Here is a 19625-nt window from a genome sequence, read left to right as displayed (position 1 = left end):
GCTCTGGCTAAATCACACATCCCTTGTTTATCAGGTACACTTCAAGGTGACCATATCCCGTTCAGAGCACCAAAGCAATCTGAAACACAACTGCATTGCTGAGGTAGCTGCCACAGGTCAGGCCAAAAAAGGGTCTAGGGCAGTGGTGGCGAACCTTTGGCACTCCAGATGTTATGGACTACAATTCCCATCAGCCCCTGCCAGCATGGCCAATTGGGGCTGATGGGAATTGTAGTCCATAACATCTGGAGTGCCAAAGGTTCGCCACCACGGGTCTAGACCACAGGTGTCAAACTCGCGGCCCTCCAGATGTTATGGACCGCAGTTCCCATTATCCTCTGCCAGCATCATGCTGGCAGGGGATGATGGGAACTGTAGTCCATAACATCTGGAGGGCCGCGAGTTTGACACCTGTGGTCTAGGGATTCCACTACAATCTGGAATAAATGAAATAGGCCTACACAGCTCTCCAAATGAGTTTTTCCAAATCTGGAAATTTCACAAGAATTGCGGGTTTTTTAAATTAAAAAAGCAAGAGGTATATGAGGGTATCAGAACTTGTATATAACCAAAGCAAATCCCTCCCCCTCCCCACCATCCCAATTTCAGACACAAAGCACTCCTGTATATTAACAAAATAAAATTCAAAAAATATCCTACCAGGTAGAAAAATAGTGCATTGCAAAATTCTAGCCTAGCTTCACTTTTAGGCACTTAAGCACAGGAAGTATTTCACTGCCATCCCTATATGAAGTCTGGTGTATATGCCCTGCCATGGTACATGTTTTTCCAAATATGCATATTCTTATCTTATTCGTTACGGATTTAGCATAACACCTGAAGGAGGACACAACTGACACATTCCAACAAGACTGAGTTGTGTTAGGCCCTTTCCCCACTTACCTTAAGCCCCGCGCTACTCTCCTCAAGTAGCGCGGGGTCCAGCTGCACTCCCCATTTCAGGGGCGGCGAGAACGCAGCCGCCCCAACGCTGCCTCTCTCGCGCCCCCTCAGCGCGTAATTCCTGGCGGCTTTTGAAATGGCGCCTTTTGATGACCCTGCAAGCGCGGGGTTGTGGGGAAGCCGGGGCGCGTGCCAGGAGTTACGCACACTGGGAATTGCATGCAGCAACCCTCGGACAAAGGTAAGTGGGGAAAGGGCCTAAGTCTGAGGAAATTAGGGCTCAAAGACCTCACAGTGCACTCTGCCAATGTTATTTAGGATCCAATCCCCTTATTCAAAGAAAAGGCCTTTCCTTTTGGGCTGTCAGACTTCCTGAGGAGATCCAGCTAGCCACAAATATCACATTATTGTTCCAGATTCACTCAAACATACAACTTGACTAAATGCTGGATTGGCTTTCCGCCTCATTACATTACAGTTGTATCCAAACGACTGCTGGGCCAAACGCGCGCCATAGTCAGGCTGGTTTAAAATATCTTAATAAGCTGTTTGACTGCTGAGGTGAAGGCCGGCCGACTGTTTTTTTCGTTTTGAACTTGGTGGGAGTCACTGCGGTACGCGTCTTGGAAACTGGTTCCCGGCTCTCCCATTCCACCAGCAGTTCCTTCTGTATCTCTGCAGGCAGCTCGGAAAACGTTTTGGCATCCACGCTGGAAGGGAGGACACCTTTTGACCCTCCTTTCCAATCTCCATCACAGGGACTTCTGTCACCAGTTTGCTTCTGCAGCTCTGGAATGCCGGCTTGGTGAAACGGAGACTGAAGCGGGGATGAGCTTTTAAAAGCCGTGCATGTCAAGTGCTCGCTTCCCGATGCATTCGCAGCCACCTCAAGAGGTCCATGCTGTGGACCAAGGCACCTGGGAGCAGACCTGGGTGATGCTCCACAGGGGGGTACAATTTCTGATGGCACCAAAGCAAAGATGTTTCGTTGACCGTCCCTAGAACACAGAGGAGCACAGTTTGTTTGGTCCGGTGCCTTATTTGACTGCTCTTCCTGTGAAGCAAATAATGACTGACTCAGAACATTTCCTGCTGCACTGCTTTCCTTTTTTGGGCTAGAAATAATTTCCTCTTTAATTTCCCTTGGAAGTTGATTGAACACATCATGGTCAATACCGGCAGGAAGCAAGTGAGCTGGGAATTCAAGACCTCTGGTTTCGTCTGGAGTCTCTGGCGGCATTTGCGTCACGCTTCTGCTTCTTTCTGCCAGTAAGCTTTCACAGCCCCTCTCTTGACCTTTTGGAGTTGCAAGTTCCCCACTGCCGTCTTCCGTTTTCTGCAATGCAACGCAATATTTCATACATATGTCTCACACATTTTAAAGAGGTGTCCAACTCTGGCCCTGCAGGTGCTCATGAACTACGATTCCCATCAGCCCTGAACATCTGCAAGGCCAGAGTTGGCCTGTTAAAGAGCATCCTTCATTTTGCTGAAAGAACTTCAAATGACTCATCCTTCACTACATTTATGGCATGTCCATATACACAGCACTGTGGCACCATTTTGAAAATAAATCCACTGAAATGACTATTCGGTCAAAATGGCAGCTAGCCTACCTCCTGCATGGATGCGTATTTACTTTTTTTTGTTTTGTTCTCAGATCAAGGAACCAACTCACTCCTGGGTTTCAAATGCTTCTGGTCACCTGGAGGAAATGTTTATTCCCCAGAGGTGATCAGGCTTGTCTGCAGCTTTCTCCAGCATTTAGAAACAATTATTAAAAGCAGATGGGGCAGGTGGAAGTGGTGGCAGGACCCTGCTCTTCCCGTTTGAGGGGGCACAGTTGTGAGTAGTTGCTTCCCAGGAAGAAGAAGAAGAAGAGGATTTGGATTTATATCCCCCCTTTCTCTCCTGCAGGAGACTCAAAGGGGCTGACAATCTCCTTGCCCTTCCCCCCTCACAACAAACCCCCTGTGAGGTAGGTGGGGCTGAGAGAGCTCTGAGAAGCTGTGACTAGCCCAAGGTCACCCAGCTGGCATGTGTGGGAGTGTACAGGCTAATCTGAATTCCCCAGATAAGCCTCCGCAGCTCAGGCAGCAGAGCTGGGAATTAAACCCAGTTCCTCCAGATTAGATACATGAGCTCTTAACTTCCTACGCCACTGCTGCTCCTGTTGCCCGCTGGCTAAGACCCATACCCTGGTTGTGGGTGGAGAATGATTCCCCCCTCCTGCCCAAATGTATATGTTACTGCATATCTGATGAATCCCAACAGTATACAGAAATACTTTCTGAGGACAGCCCCACCACTAGCTTTTACCACCCACCCAGGCTCCAGCTAGTTTGCTATTAGAGTGGTTATGACTGATACCATCCAATAGGCCAGCAGAAGCTGCAGCTGTGATTTATTAAGAAGAAGAGTATGGATTCAAACCCCATTTTTCTCAACCATAAGGAGTCTTTAAGCAGCAAAAGAAGCTCCTTCCGGTCCTCTCACCACAGCAGACACCTTGTGAGGTAGGTGGGGCCAAGAGAGATTCTGAGGCAATGCCACAGGGCCATATTTAAATACCAACAGAACTTGCAACTGTAAATATGGCCAGTCCACAGAGCCTGATGAGTAATATCTAGGAGTCGCAGGAGACTCCTTATAATTCCAGACAGGACTACAATTCCCATCAGCCCCTGCCACCATGGCCAATGCTGGCAAGGGCTGATGAGAATTGTAGTCCATAACATCTGGAGTGCCAAAGGTTCGCCACCACTGATCTAGATCTTTGCTGGAAAAAAATGACAAAAAACATATCCTTACAATCTGCCAGTTGGTCTAATGTACAAATCCCCCTATCTGTCTAAGCCCGTGGTGGCGAACCTTTGGCACTCCAGATGTTATGGACTACAATTCCCATCAGCCCCTGCCAGCATGCCATGCTGGCAGGGTCTGATGGGAATTGTAGTCCATAACATCTGGAGTGCCAAAGGTTCGCCACCACTGGGCCTTCCATGAAAAAAGTTTCTTCCCAGTTTTTTGTTCTGATTGGCCCAGAACGTTAATTTAGCATGTGAAAATAGATCAAATTGAGATTGTTGTGGCGTTATGAACTATTGTTCCCTAGCTGCCAAATGGTCAACTGGAGATGCCACTGTGACCGGCCCAAGGTCACTCAGCAAGCTTCAAGTGCAGGAACGGGGAAACAAATCCAGTTCACCAGATAAGAATCCGTGGCTCATGTGGAGAAAAGGGGAACCAGCCGCAGTTCTCCAGATTAGAGTCCGCCTGCTTCTAACCACAACTAGCATTATTTTAAAAGTTACCCAAAAATGCTGCTTGCACCAAATAGCATATACTGCATATTCAAGCAAAGCACAGGGGAAAAAAAGGCATAAAAATGTGAATAGCAAGTTGGTTAAAAAAAATAATAATGATGGGTGGGGGTGGGGGTTTGACATATTTAAAAACACCATGAAATAATGGTAAGAGTGTCAGACTAGGATTGGAAAGATCCAGATTCAAATCCCCATTTGGCTATGAAGTTCACCGGGTAATCTACCTCACAAGGGTGTAAGCCTTTTTAAAAAGAGGAGGTGGAGCCACGTATGTTAGCCTAAGATATTTGGAGGAATTGCAAGACAGAAGTGTGATGGATAGGAAAACTACATCCTAAAACTTGATCTGTATCTAGATCAGTGGTGGGATTCAAACTGTGGCGTAGCGCCTATGGGGCTGGGAGGGGCATTCTGAGGGTGTGGCCGGGCATTCCGGGGGTGGGGCATTCCTGGGCAGGGCTGTGGCAAGGACGCAGCCGCTGCGCCGGTCCTTGGGCGGGAAACAAATGCACGCAGGCGCAGGCTGCCACGCATGCCGGTGCACCTCCTGCTAGACTGCTTCAAGTTCTGCGCGCTACTGCTGAGGAGCGGAGGAGGGGTGTAACTAAGGCAAAAATCACGTGGCAAAATGACCAATTAGTAACCCCCTCTCGGCACACACAAATAATTAGTAACATACTCTTGGGAACCTGTGAGAACTTGCTGGATCCCACCTCTGATCTAGATCCTGCAAAAAGGGGAAAGAGTGAAGAACGTGGCATTGGGCACAAAATGTTGGTCCAATTGGTCCTGCAGGATTCTTCTCTGCAAGGCCTATGAGACAGAGCTGTTCCACCAGGCCTATAGCTGAGGGTAGCAACAAACTGTGATTCATTCTGACTGGCCTCCCTTCCTCTCCCATTTGGTACTGGTAAGATTGTATGGTATATGAATTGGGGAGAATGTTTTTGTTTACATTTTTAACGGCGTCATGTTTTCCATGTTTTTAACAACATTTGTTGGCAGCCGCTCTGAGCCTGCTTCAGCAGGAAGAACGGGATATAAATCCGAAGAAATTAAATAAACAAATAAATAAAATGCATCTTTCATGAAATGAAGGTCTCAATTCTAAGCTCCCTCAGATCTTCCATGGCATATTCATTTTCTTAGTGGAAGAAAGAAAAAGCAGATTTTTTTCCCCCAGTTAATTCAGGAGGCAACAAAATAGAGTTCTCAATAAATTGGTTCTGAACTTACATGAACAAGTTTGTTGCAGTTGGACGAAGATGGACGAGTCAAATAAAATCCAATTGACTGCTTGGCAGAAGCAGGAGCGTCTTTCAGGTTGGAGAAGCAGACACTCAGAAGGGTTATATGAAACAAAACTTTCACATTTATCATCTTGTGAAATAGTTTCATAGCTAAGGCAACTAGTTGATTCTGGACACTTGAGTCACCTGTACATTTAAAGAAGAACATTTCAGTTACTCAGACTCTACAGTATCAGGTAAGATCTGAGCTGTGCTTCCAACAAACATCATCTTATTGTGTTATGCTTGTGTCGAGGAAGCCTCTGATACTCATTGGTTGAACTGGTGTGACATCATGGAATGTTCGGCAAATGGAATTAAGCATGTCAAAGTCCAACTTCCATGACGCAAGAGACAGTTGTCAGAAAGGTTGAATAGATCCCATTAAGCAGAGAAACTGACCCAAACGGAAGAAGTTTAAGGACTGTTATGTAGCACGAAATGAATGGTGAAAAAAAACACGGAAGGAGGGCTAAGTGGAAACAGGAACTGAGATAGTGTGGTGTAGTGGTTACTGGTAGACTAGGCTCACTGAATAACTTTAGGACAGGGTGTTGTGAAAATAAAATGGAAAAGAGTACAGTCATCTATTTCTCTTGGCTTGAGTCCAATATACCATGAGAACTATTTTTATTTTCAGAGGCTAGATGGGTAGCAATTTGAAAAAGGGCCTTCTGGGTCATGGCCTCTTATCTTATGCCAATGAGAAAAGACTTCGCTGTTTCGACTGGCATTCCCTCACTGACCCTTCTTCCTATGTTTCGTTTTGCTGGTGTTTTCAATATTATATATTCCAAAAACGGGTTTCAATATTTTTGATGATCTGCCACTAGTATAAAACATTTTTTTTCAACTAAATAAATCTATTCTGCTCTGAGCTCCTTAGGGAAACATCAGTTGTGGCTTCTCCCATCACTGGAAGACTGGTTCTCAATGCTTGCAGAAAGCAAAGTAGAGATTTATGATTCTCTTTACTTGCCTTAATTCTTTGCCAGGAAGTCCCGCCCAAGTGATGGGCAGGAAACACATTTACAAATAAATAAACACTGCAATCTATCAGCTGTGCCCATTCACAGGGATAAAATGGAGCCATCCTACCGAACGATTACCTGTTCCAATCTTCTGGACCACATGAGGTGGAATTGGACACTGGCGGCCCTCCCGATTAAGCCATCGATTGGTAATACACTTGCGAAGGGTTAATTTTATTGTATGTGGCTTTCTTCCATCCTTGTACAACCTAAAAGACATGGAGAAGCAGAGAGTGGCCGATACGAGCGGCATTTTGCAAATGTCCCTGTTGCCTCAAGAAAGGAATTCTTTTCCCAGATAGGGAAAACTAGCAAATTTAAGCATAAGCATTTTATTGTCATTGTGCACGCACAACGAAATTTACAGCAGCATTCCTCGATGCGCACAATTTCAGACTCATACCTCATCCTCACTTTCCCCTTCCTCCACCCATCCCTACACAGCCCCAAACACAACAACACGAAGCCGCGGAGTTCAGCATAGCCACAGCTCTAGAATAGAAGCTGTCTCTAAGCCTCTTTGTCCTAGTTTTTATAGACCTGTATCGTCTGCCGGATGGTAACAGTTCAAAAAGAGAGTGTGCTGGATGAGACAGGTCTCTCAGAATATTTTGGGTTTTCTTTAGGCTTCGGGAATTATAGAGTTCTTCCAAGGAGGGGAGAGGGCAGCCGATAATCCTCTGTGCAGTAGTGATCACCCTTTGGAGCGCCTTCCTATCTGCCACTGTGCAACTGGAGAACCATACACAGATGCAGTAGGTTAAGACACTCTCTATAGCACAGCAGTAAAAGGACAACATGTTATGAACATGTTGCACTTAAATACTACGAAGTTTTAAAACATGCTTTGTTTACTCAACAATTCATGCTGCCATCCAGATCATTCAACATTTGTGATAAGTCAGCATTGGAAAGTTGTGGGGATAATACAGGGAACTGAGACTGAAGGATGGGATTTTGTCTAAGACCGGGGTCACTGAAGGTACAACGTTTCTTGGGCCTGCATTTTTGTGCTGGGCTAAGACGTTCATGTGGCTTACTGTACTCTTCCAGGCTGTTTCCTGGCACAATGTCTGTAATACTGGAGATTCAACAACAGCTAGAAGCCTCTCCAGAGATGTATAGAAGTGACACAAGGTCACTCTAGAGATCACCAGAATCTCTTTGGTAAAGCCATAGAGCTTCTGGTGATTCCTAGAGCTACCCTATATCCCTTCCAGGTTTTCTCTAGAAGTGATGTAGAGATGCCTCTCTTACAATGTCCCTGTCCCTGAACCATCTACCAAGTGCCAATCTCTGGGGGCTCCCACCTTCTAATAGGGTCACTTGAGGAAGTCAGGAAGACCCTCATACTTCTATAGATCTGCAGAGTGTTCAAAATAGAGATATTCAGGAGGGCATTTTAATGTGGAGATTATAACTGTAGTAGAATGGAAGAGTCTGAGACACTTTATAAGGGGCAGCTTTATTGTCGAAGGCTTTCACGGCCAGAACCATTGTGGTGCTGTGTGGTTTCCGGGCTGTATGGCTGAGTTCTAGCAGCATTCCCTCCTGATGTTTCGCCAGCATCTGTGGCTGGCATCCATAGATCCTCTGAAGATGCCAGCCACAGATGCAGGCGAAATGTCAGGAGAGAACATGGCCATACAGCCCGGAAACCACACAGCACCCCGGCAGCTTTATTCTTTATTGCTATTTTTATACGGATTACCATCCTTTAATTGTGCCATTTTCCACCTTGGTAAGCACTGTCTGTATGATGATGTACCAGGCTTGCAATTTGTTTTTTGATGGCACTCTTATCCAAGACTGTAGCCCTAGTCTTACTGCAATATTTACTGGATGTTCTGATGCCCGGTTGAACTGTTGTTTTGCAAACTGCCTTTGAACCTCAATCAGAAAGAAGTACGGTAAGAATCACCTGACCAAAAGGCTAGCAATCAGCTCTCCCACTTTCTTTTCAACTTCCACTTCCGAAGAGCACTTTTTAAAGGAATCTTCATCACTTAGAGACTGCAAAATATGTAAAAAAAAAATTGAACTCTGTTATAATAAAAGGGACAACCAGATCCACAACTTGAAAATGAAGGGATGGTCTAAGGTGTCTATGAATTCATGTATTTTAAAAACAGCCGGTTACCCTTTCTCTGTTCTGTACTTTATGGAATCATTCGTAACATATTCTGCACTGAACTGACCACAAACATGTTTTGTGATAAATCACCTGCCTTTATTTCAAAGCGAGGAAAATGCATTGCATGAGAGTGGTTAGATGCATATGTGTGAGGAAGGAGAATACTGATTGTAAAAATCTGAGCCATTGTGAGTGGCAGCAGTGTGCCTATATACACAGACACTCATACCATGCAGCCAGCATGGTGTAGTGGTTAAGAGCAGGTAGATTCTAATCTGGAGAATCAGGTTTGATTCCCCACCCCTCCACCTGAGTGGTAGAGGCTTATCTGGTAAACCAGATGTATTTCTGCACTCCTACATTCCTGCTGGGTGACCTTGGGCTAGTCACAGTTCTTCGGAACTCTCTCAGCCCCGCCTACCTCACAAGGTGTCTGTTGTGGGGAGAGGAAGGGAAAGGAGTTTGTAAGCCACCTTGAGTCTCCTTACAGGAGAGAAAGGTGGGGTGTAAATCCAAACTCTTCTTCTTCATCATCTAGTTTATGGTCAGTAGAATCTCAACCATTCATTGTCAGGGATGGAGGGCAGGATTTGCACTCACCACAAGACTTTCTCCCAAGTGGAATTACTTAACATTCCCCCCATTCAGTTTGATGGGAGAAGAAAGTGGGAAAGGTTTCATTTGGGGAGATAGAGTCTTGAGTGGGAGTTTATAGCCTGCTACTATTGGTCTCATCTCCGGGTGACAAAGCGTTAGGAATTGCCATAGAATTTCTCAAGGTATAAGACATATCTGTCTAACCAGTGTTATTTTGCTTTTTGTTCCCCAAGGAGGTTAGGGTGGCTTACATGAATCTCTGCTTTCCAATTTTAGCTTCACAACGCCAGTATGAGGTCAGTTAAGATGAAACAGACCTACATAAAATCATCTGTTGGGTCTCATGGCAAAATAGGGATTAGAATCTGGGTTTCTCCCGTCCTAGTCCAACACACCAGCTAGCTGGGTCTGCCAATTCCCATGCTGGGGTGAGGAATTCCATCCACCACTCCTGTGGCCCAGGCAGCAATGGGATAAATTTTTAAAATTTAATTTTAAAAAAATCTGAAGTGCAGCCTGTGCATCTCATCACTTCTGGCAAAAAAAAAAAAAAAAAGGAAGCGATGTAGGGAAGCTCTAGGAATGACTGGAAACTCTATGGTTTATCATAGAATTTGCAGTGATTCCTAGAACTACATTGCTGCGGTTGGCACTGTCCCCAGCCTTCCCTGGCACCCTTATATCTGCTAAACTGCCTTTCACCATTACAGCCGTCACACCGTACTGTCACACGTATACCTGAGGAGGCCCAGATGGGGTAACTGGAACATCGTCTTCTCCACGACACACTTTCTGTAGAGTCCGTGCAGCCGAAACGCCTAGCTCTTTCTCTAGTACTGCAGCTGGACACATCTGGAGGCTGCAAATGGTGGTAAGTCCTAGCGCTGCAAGGCGTTGTGCAGTTTTAGACCCAATACCTATTCAAGAAAAAAAAATTGCTACAACCGTCATACTGCAATGAGGCACACCCGAGGACTCCTAATACTGTGTTTCCCCGAAAATAAGACAGTGTCTTATATTAATTTTTGCTCCCAAAGATGCGCTATGTCTTATTTTCAGGGGATGTCTTATTTTTCTGTGTTCTGTTCGTCAGGCATGCTTCCAAACAAAAACTTTGCTACGTCTTACTTTTGGGGGATGCCTTATATTTCGCATTTCAGCAAAACCTCTACTACGTCTTATTTTCCAGGGATGTCTTATATTTGGGGAAACAGGGTATTCTAGTAAAATTCAATGGCATTAATGTTTAGGAGGGAAACACAGAAAAAGAAGCCCTATAGCCCCCTTGTTGTGCTGAGTGTTGAACTTGGTCACGCTGAAGTGTGACAGAACTTTGACAGGGAGATAAAACGGGGATCCGCTAAACACTACCAGTTCAGGGGAGGAGATTCTCCTCCCCCCAAAATGGCCCTTCTGTCATAGATATGCAAAATAAGGCAGAGGAATTTGCATACCTGGCAATTTCTTTATGTTGTCAAGGTGGGCTATCAAATCCCGCCGGCTCTCGGGTAACAGGATCGTCTGCTGATTTGGTCTGAAGGTCCCAGACACCATCTTGGCTAGCAGCTTGTTAGAAGCTATGCCAGCACAACCCGTAAGGCCCAGCCTGGAGCGCACGGATTCTCTCATCTCCGCCGCTATCTGAGATCCAATCGCCAACTTCACGTGTGCCAGATCGTGCAGACTGACAGCTGCAAGGCACAAATGAGAAAGAAAGAACAACGTTAGTCACAGAGAGGGACTCATCCCCAATCATGACGCCGAACAGGTCATATTTAAATTCAGCAATTTTTTAAAATTCTTACAGAAGTCCCCTGTCTCACTTAGTTTTTGTCCATGCAAGTCTCATAATCCCTAGCACGGCCATTCTTGCCAGTCAAGAAGTTTCCCTCTTCACCAGCAGGAATAGCTGGTCAGATCCAACCCACAGTAAGGGAAGATGTTGGATTTAACTAGTGGTGGGATCCAAAAATTTTAGTAACAGGTTCCCATGGTGGTGGGATTCAAACTGTGGCGTATTGCCAATGGGGCTGGGCGGGGAACGATGGGGGTGTGGCCAGGCATTCTGGGGGCAGGGCATTCCTAAGCAGGGCTGTGGCAAGGACGCAGCCACTGCGCCGGTCCTTGGGCGGGAAATGAATGCACGCAGGCGCAGGCTGCCACGCACACCGGTGCACCTCCTGCTAGACTGCTTCAAGTTCTGCATGCTACTGCTGAGAGGAGGGGCGTAACTAAGGCAAAAATCATGTGGCAAAATCACCAATTAGTAACCCCCTCTCGGCACACACAAATAATTAGTAACCTGCTCTCGGGAACCTGTGAGAACCTGCTGGATCCCACCTCTGGATTTAACCCATGACAATGCAAGATATTGGGTTCAACCCATGGAAATGCAAGGTATTGGATCCAACCCATGGTAATGCAAGGAACTATCTACCCTGTTTCCGGGTCATTCCAGGGAACCTTTTCGAATTGTAGACTGTGAAGGAGGTGCAAGACAAAGTTCCAGCAGAAATACTGTTCCAAGGATTCTTTGTGGGAAGCCATGAAAATTGAAATGGGGCACAACTAGTATGAGTTTAGGGCGCAGACATGCCATATGAATTACACCAGCATGGAGTAGCACTGAGAATTATTGGAATAGGATCTGGTGGTTGGATCCAGCAAGTTCTCACCAGTTCCTGAGAGTGGGTTACTAATTATTTGTGTGTGCCGAGAGGGGGTTACTAATTGGGTCCACTTTTCCATCTCCACGCCCTCGCCTCCCCGAGAGGCATACTGCCTTTGAACGTGAAGGTTCCATATAGCAATTGCGACTAATAATGTAACTCCCTGAACTGGGTTAATCCCTTTCAGGTACTGAGATGAATTGATTCTCAGCCTTTCGTACCTTTTATCTCACCAGTCTCTATCAAAGAACTTGTGTGTTTCACCATTGCTGTGTTCAGATTTGTGAGTTGGGGCATTTTCTATAATGTGATGATGATTTAGAAATGACCTGGTGCAAAAAAAATTTTGGGGTCGTGGTGGGGTGGCTGCCCATGGTGGGGGCATCCAACTCAGGTTTTGCCCAGGGCTCAGGTTTGCCTAGGTACGCCTCTATGCCCTTTGCTGAGGGGGGGCTGGCGAGGGAACCTGTTACTAAAATATTTGGATCCCACCACTGGTTCCACCCCTCCCCTTTCCCCCCGATATGACACTTGGACCAATCACAACATCTCAGCTTAATTTTCTTCAGTGCGTTGCGGTGAAGAGAACATAGGGAAAGGACAAACATGTGTGCTACCCTGAGCATCTCAGAGGAAGAACAGGATAGAAAAGTCCGCAAATAGACAGATTTCCTTGACAGACCACAAGAGTCACATAACAAGTTGCGTCTCCATCACTGATGGTGGGACTTAGACCAACTTACTCCGGTTACCGTAGACGTGACCAGAGACAGGCATTTGAGAAAAAGCATCCTTTCCCCACTCTTCCAGCCTCTTCTCTACCATCTCAGTGACGTCCATAAAGTTTTCGTCCAATGCAAGCCTTTCCACCAGCGGCGTAAATTCTTCCAACAGTGCTACAGATTAGTACCAAAACAAAACACGCACGCATAAAACGGAGTTAATAGGGTAACTTCATGAAACACAGGAGATCTCCCATAAGTAGAAAACCTAAGTTCTTCAGTATATGATTGTAAGAGATCATCTTAGAATCTGTGGCTCGTTCTGCACATGCAGAATAATGCACTTTCAAACTGCTTTCAGTGCTCTTTGAAGCAGTGCGGAATAGCAAAATCCACTGGCAAACAGTTGTGAAAGTGGTTTGAAAACGCATTATTCTGCGTGTGCGGAAGGGGCCATAGAGTTGGAAGAGACCCCAAGGGCCATCAAGGTCCAACCCCCTGCCATGCAGGAATACACAATCAAAGCACTCCTGACAGATGGCCATCCAGCCTCTCTTTAACAACGTTCAAAGAAGGAGACTCCACCATACTCCTAGGTAGTGCATTCCAATGTTGAATAGCCCTTAGTGTCAGGAAGTTTTTCCTGATGTTTAGGTGGAACCTCTTTCCCTTCACCTTGAACCCATTACTCCTTGTCCTAGTCTTTGGAGCAGCAGAAAACAAATTTGCTCCCTCACCTCAAGCTATCCCTTCAAATATCTAAACATGGCTGTCTGGTCACCTCTTAACCTTCTCTTCACCCAACTAAACATCCCCAGCTCCCTAAGCCTCTCCTCGTAGGGCATGGACTCCAGACCTTTCACCATTTTGGTTGCCCTCCTCTGGACCCGTTCCAGCTTGTCAATGTCCAGAACTGTACACAATGTCCAGTGCCCAGAACTGTACACAGTATTTCAGATGAGGTCTAACCAATGCAGAATAGAGATCCCATGAAGCAAGAATGCAGGTTAACAGCGGCGTGAAGAAAGAAGGTCTAGGGCCCAAGCATTTCCAACCATCCTGGCCAATCCAGAAGAGAAAAGGGGATGGAGTCCATCAGCAGAGGATCTCCTTGGCACCTAGGTTCAGACCTTGGCATATCCAATTAAAAGAATCAAGCACCAGGTGATGTGGAACACCTCAGCCTAAGACCATTGAAAGATGCTGTCCATATCCATTACAAAACTGCTCCCAGACACCTACATGTGGTTTCTACAGTCTTGATTTAGTACAGTTATCCCTCCCATATCGCGGGGGATAGGAGCACGGCGCTCCCGCGATCTGGAAATCCACGTAAACTTGTTTGCCCCTCCCTTTGTTCCAGAAAAGAAGTCTGAATTTTGTATTTTAACTTTTTAAAAGAAATGGTGTATGTTTATGGTATTAAAAGATAACATATGTTGATATTATACAATACTATACACATTTTCTTATGCTTTCCTGAGTTTCTAAACTTTTCCTATGTCATCCGCTGGCCTTCGCGTGGTGTCTGCGACTTCCACAAAACTAGGCGGATTTAAAGCCATCCACGCTTGTGGCCACTCTGTACGCTAGCAACGAATTCCACACTTCAATTAGAAAAAGAAGGAAAGTTTTGATTTATACCCCCAGCCCTTTTTGGGGGAAGAAGTTTCTAAGCTTTCTTTCTGAGCCACTTTCTAAGGCCCCTTCCGCACCCGCAGAATAATGCGCTTTCAAACCACTTTCACAACTGTTTGCAAGTGGATTTTGCCATTTTGCACAGCTTCAAAGAGCATTGAAAGCAGTTTGAAAGTGCATCATTCTGCATGTGCGGAAGGAGCCTAAGTTTCTAAGCCACTTTCAGACTCCTTGCAGTTGAGGAAAAAAGCAGGGTATAAATCTAAGGCCCCTTCCGCACATGCAAAATAATGCATTTTCAAACCACTTTCACAACTGTTCGCAAGTGGATTTTGCTATTCTGCACAGCTTCAAAGAGCACTGAAAGCAGTTTGAAAGTGCATTATTCTGCATGTGCGGAAGGAGCCTAGGCTCTTCTTTTTCTTCCGACAGTTCATCCAGCACACTTCTATGGCAGAGTGGAGATTTAAACCTGGGTATCTCAGGTGCTAGTCCAATATTTTAACAATTACACCACATGGGCTCTGGTCCACAAAGAAGAAAAGCAATACCTGTAACCTTGTAAGACATCTCCCTGTATTTCGTCAAGTCTTCTCCTTTAACCAGCAAGAGTTCTGGGCACTTTTCTTTTGCTTCCTTGACAGTCGTGGTTTTCTTCACTCCGAGTTTCCTGGCTTCATAATTACAGGTGATGAGCAGGTTTTTCTGCTGCACACCTGAGTGAGAGAATTACGTAACTGAAAGAACACATTTGCGATTCTCAATATATCGAAGAATCTTTAAATACATCCCAAGCTGGGATTGTTCCTACCTTCCGTTCCCCCACGACAACAAGCATTACAATTCAGACTCTCAACATCCTGGGTTAACGGTATGCAATAAAGTAGTGAAAGAAAATCACTGTGGCATATTTAAAAAGTGTTAATAAATTCCAGCCTCCATCAAGAAGAAGAAGTTGTGACTAGCCCAAGGTCACCCAGCTGGCGTGTGTGGGAGTGCACAGGCTAATCTGAATTCCCCAGATAAGCCTCCACAGCTCAGGCGACAGAGCTGGGAATCAAACCCGGTTCCTCCAGATTAGATACACGAGCTCTTAACCTCCTACGCCACTGCTGCTCAACCTTTGAGCTCTCAACAAAACCTTGGAAAAGTGGTAAAATTTCAGCTGGTGAAAGGGAATCTGTGCTGGTTGCATTTGAAGCTACTCAACATCTACAGTCCACGAGAGCTGATAAATGTATTTTGTGATCTTGTCTCAACGCAGGTAGACTCTCCAAAACATTTAATAGAAACTTTGAATGGCCAAATGCACCAAAGTTAACTACAAGTTTCTGTCTAGCTCTTACAATGCACAGGCCAACCAAATAAGAACAGGAAGAGGGAAGATGACCGTCCAGTTGTAATATAACAAATGGGATGTTTGAAAGTGCAAATGCAGACAGTTGCACTAATAACTGTGTGCCGTCAAATTGCAGCTGTCTTAAGGCAACCCAAAGGGTTTTAAGGCAAGAGATGAACGGAGGTGGTTTTTCATCCCTTCCTTCTGCAAAGCAATATCAGCCTTCCTTGGTGGTTGCACATCTAAACTCCAACTATGGCCCACCTTGCTTAAGCCTCTAAATCCCCGCGAGAGAGACGGCATGGTAGATTGGACAGATTATTTTCAAGCGTTATATTCATACAAGGAGGGAAGACAGCATGGTATAGCTTGATCTCATCATGTCTCAGAAGGACAATACTTAGAAGGGAGACCACCAAGGAAGGCTCTGCAGAGGAGAGCAATGGCAAACCACCTCTGCTTCTCATTTGCCTTGAAAGTCCCTTGCTAGGATCATAATAACAGTGGTGACTTGATAGCACTTCACACACACACACACACACAGAGTCATATGTACAATTTTTTAATAAGAACACAAGAACTAGCCTACTGGATCAGACCAGAGTCCATCTAGTCCAGCACTCTGTTACTCACAGTGGCCCATCAGGTGCCTTTGGGAGCTCACCTGCAGGATGTGAAAGCAATGGCCTTCTGCTGCTCCTGAGCACCTGGTCTGCTAAGGCATTTGCAATCTGAGATCAAGGAGGATCAAGATTGGTAGCCATAGATCAACTTGGAAACTATAGAAACTTGTATGACTATCTGCCACTATTGTTAAAATTTTGCCTTTATTAATATCTCCTTCCTTTCTTTTCTTTTCTTTTTTAAAGAATGCAGTTGCTGGGTTTCAGGTTTTTTCCCCTTGTCCCTTTTTCCGTTTTTTAAAAGAAAGAACTTTTTAAAAATTCTAATGAGAGTGAGACAGAGGGAAAATGCGCAAGTCCAGTTATTCAACCTCCTCATATGGCGCTAGAAGTGATTGCAAAATTTAGAAGGAACTCAACATTTCTGTGAGTGAGAAGGACGGAGCTAACTACTTAGAGGGGAAAAAACAAAGTAAGTAAAACACACATCCACAGTTCTAAGGCACATGCGACTTCAAAAAAGTTTGGCAACCAAATAAAATTACCTAAAGGCTTGCCTCTTAATTCAGGATTACAGATGGTTTCAACCTGCGCATAAAAACAGTCCAGGTCCAAGTGTACTATGACCCGACGCAGATCGCTTCCAGATCTCATCATGTTGCCATGAACAGCTGTAAAGAAAGGCTGGAACTCAGCGGGTTCATTTTCACCAGATCCACACCAATGTTCTGTGCTCTCTTTCCTTCCCAACTGGACCACTTTTCAAGACGTCCACCTGACGTTATCTACTAATCATTCCCTTTCCTGGTTTCCTTCCACTTTGCTCCAATCTCTCCCAAACCTACTTTGCTTCATTTTTTAAAAAGAGCACAGCTCGAGCATGCTTGCTTGGCATTTGGATGGGAAGGTGTTAATTTCTCAAGATACACTTCCTCTTCGACCAGACTCTCAAAGTCACCTTTCCCCCCCCCCCCCACTGCCAGAGGTGATTTTTTTAAAAAAATAAATTGCTATTTCACATCATAATGACCTACTGCCATCATCAACCAGCTCCTCTGAATTTACAGCTTAAAAAAATAGATAAAAGTGAGCCTCCAACCCTTTTCATTGCAAAGATATAATGAGAAAGGTGCAGGCTGTTTTTGTGCAGACTTTCTGGAAAAGATAGAGGAAACTGCAAGATGGCTGAAGTTGGACAGGAATTCACCACTCAACTGATCATACAGCTGCAACAATGAGAGCAACCCAGAGAATTGTTACTTGGTGGATACAGGAAGAACATTAATTACATGATAACTGCCACTTTTTCTCCCTAACTCTGCTTTGCCACTTTGGTGATGAGACAGAACACAGATGTTTCATAGGGGAAGCTTTTCCAAGCATGGAGTTGGGAGTGGGGAGGCTCCCCCCTGCCATATTTCTGTGAGTCTAGCTGCTGTTTTAAGAAACACAACAGGTTTAAAGATGCACTTTAAATGCAGCATTTACAGATCGTCATCATCTCTCCAGCCAAACTCTGCACAGCAATTCAATTGTCAAGACACAATTGATTTACTATTTATACCCTGCTTTGCTCCCCAACAAAGCACCTTATAACCAATGGTGGGATTCAAATAATTTAACAACTGGTTGTTTACAAGCACGATTTTAACAACTGGTTCCGCCAAAGTGGTGTGAACCTGCTGAATCCCACCACTGCTTATAACATCATTCGCCCCCTCTACGTTTTATTATCAGGCACGTCACCCAGTATAAATGCAACGAGTTCGCAGCAATGACAAGAAAGTAGAAACCAGGTGACTTGCCTGTTGCCAACAAACCGGGAGACTGGCTCTTTTGAGATCTATATCTTTGGGCCTACTCAAATGAAGCGGGCCTGGTAATTTTTACTTCTTGAATGGCAGTGATTCAAGGGCCGTGGACAGCGGCTGAATTGGAATTATTGGACTAACATTCATAACATTTTCCCGGTTGTGGTTTAAGCGCACCTGTGCTGTACAGGCAGCTATGCGCGTTTTGCACTTCTTTTGCACTGGTCTCTATTGCACATTCATAAATAATTGAACTAAGAGCTTTGCTTCTTATTGTTACAGGCAGGCTCCACTGCACCCATTTGGATCTTCAGAGGCACGTCAGGGTGAAATGCGCAAAACTTGCCGGATTGCCAACAGACCGGGAGACCGGAAAGCCCCCAAACAGCCAGTTGATTCCCGCCGTGCAAAGCTTTCGACAGCACAGATTCAAAAAGGATGCAAGGCGGGAGGGAGCAGAGACAGCCTTTCTAACCGGCGCCTCGATGCAAACACCTTTGCACGCCCCAGTAGGCTGGCTTGTGCAAGAAGAATCCCCCCGCGCGCATTTGCAACCGGACGGCTTTTGGGGGGGGGCCAAATGCACCTGACGCCCCCCAAGTCCCAACCAGCTCTTGCTTAATGGGAAGCAGTCCCATTTCCCCCCTGCGCCCATAAAGGGGAGAGGGATCGACCCGATCCCTCTCCCAAATCGCTCGCCCAGGGGCGCTTCCAGTCGCCTCCGCCCCCCAATTTTGAAGCACTCACCCCGCACCCCCAAGATAGCGGGTTTACACGAGACGCTCCCGAATCTGCCGCGGGGCTCCGGGAGCCACCAATCCGGTTCGGGCGCCTCCTCGTCCTCTTCTCCGCAGCTCTCCATTTTACGCCGCTTCTGCGCACCGGGAATCCGGCGCCGCCTCCCTCCGGGGCAGCGGCGCAGGGCAGTGGCTGGTCGGGCTGCAAAGGCGGAGTTAAGACGGACTCCTTCCTTCCTTCCCAGCCTTCTTCTCCCTGCAGGGTTTCCAAGGTCCCTTCCACACCTGCAGAATAATGCACATTCAACCCACTTTCCCTATTGTTTGAAAGTGGATTTTGCTATTCCGCACAGTAAAACAAAGCTTCAAAGTGCATTGAAAGTGGATTGAAAGTGCATTATTCTGCAGGTGTGGAAGGGGCCCGAGTGTAACCTACTTCTCCTTGGCCACATCAATCTCCACTGGAGACCCAAGGGAATTAAAAAGTTAATATAATGACAGCCCCTTGCGGCTTGACAAACAAATATGGAGCTTTATTGTCGAAGGCTTTCACGGCCGGATTCACCTGGTGGTTGTGGGTTTTCCCATCACATTATAGAACATGCCCCAACACACAAATCTGAGCATACCCTGGTTTAAACAACATTGAAAGTGATGCTATTTTTGGAAGAGGGGGAGTCCACCCTGAAACAGCATCACTTTTAATGTTGTTTAAACCAGGGAGCCCAGATTCTCCTTTTAAATCCACCTTAAAGGGATGCTCTGGGCTCCCTAGTTTAAACATTGAAAGTGATGCTGTTTCAGGG

At 45.7% G+C, this 19625-nt stretch overlaps 1 protein-coding gene across 1 annotated transcript; it reads right to left on the bottom strand.

The window, feature by feature from the left end:
* Window positions 1-333: 333 nt before the first annotated feature.
* Window positions 334-18986, bottom strand: POLI (DNA polymerase iota). The gene is made up of 10 exons (XM_048504068.1): window positions 18830-18986; window positions 16817-16942; window positions 14861-15025; window positions 12693-12845; window positions 10735-10971; window positions 10019-10197; window positions 8471-8562; window positions 6628-6758; window positions 5466-5665; window positions 334-2239 (listed from the first exon to the last, which is right to left on the bottom strand). The coding sequence occupies exons 1-10, from the start codon at window positions 18942-18944 to the stop codon at window positions 1421-1423; spliced, it is 2217 nt and encodes a 738-aa protein (XP_048360025.1). The 5' UTR covers window positions 18945-18986; the 3' UTR covers window positions 334-1420.
* Between the last annotated feature and the right edge of the window lie 639 nt (window positions 18987-19625).

The sequence above is a fragment of the Sphaerodactylus townsendi genome, linkage group LG07 (assembly GCF_021028975.2).
Source record: "Sphaerodactylus townsendi isolate TG3544 linkage group LG07, MPM_Stown_v2.3, whole genome shotgun sequence".
NCBI classification, from domain to species: Eukaryota; Metazoa; Chordata; class Lepidosauria; order Squamata; family Sphaerodactylidae; genus Sphaerodactylus; species Sphaerodactylus townsendi.
Note: the sequence above shows the minus strand (reverse complement) of the source record. Positions and strands in the feature narration are given on the sequence as shown.

Excerpts from the sequence above, each read along its gene's own strand:
- POLI (XM_048504068.1), bottom strand. The coding sequence starts at position 18,944 with ATGGAGAGCTGCGGAGAAGAGGACGAGGAGGCGCCCGAACCGGATTGG. Across the intron at positions 15,026-16,816 it reads ATTAAGAGGCAAGCCTTTAG|GTGTGCAGCAGAAAAACCTG; the intron begins GTAATTTTATTT and ends TCTCTCACTCAG. Across the intron at positions 6,759-8,470 it reads ATTGCTAGCCTTTTGGTCAG|GTTGTACAAGGATGGAAGAA; the intron begins GTGATTCTTACC and ends CATGTCTTTTAG.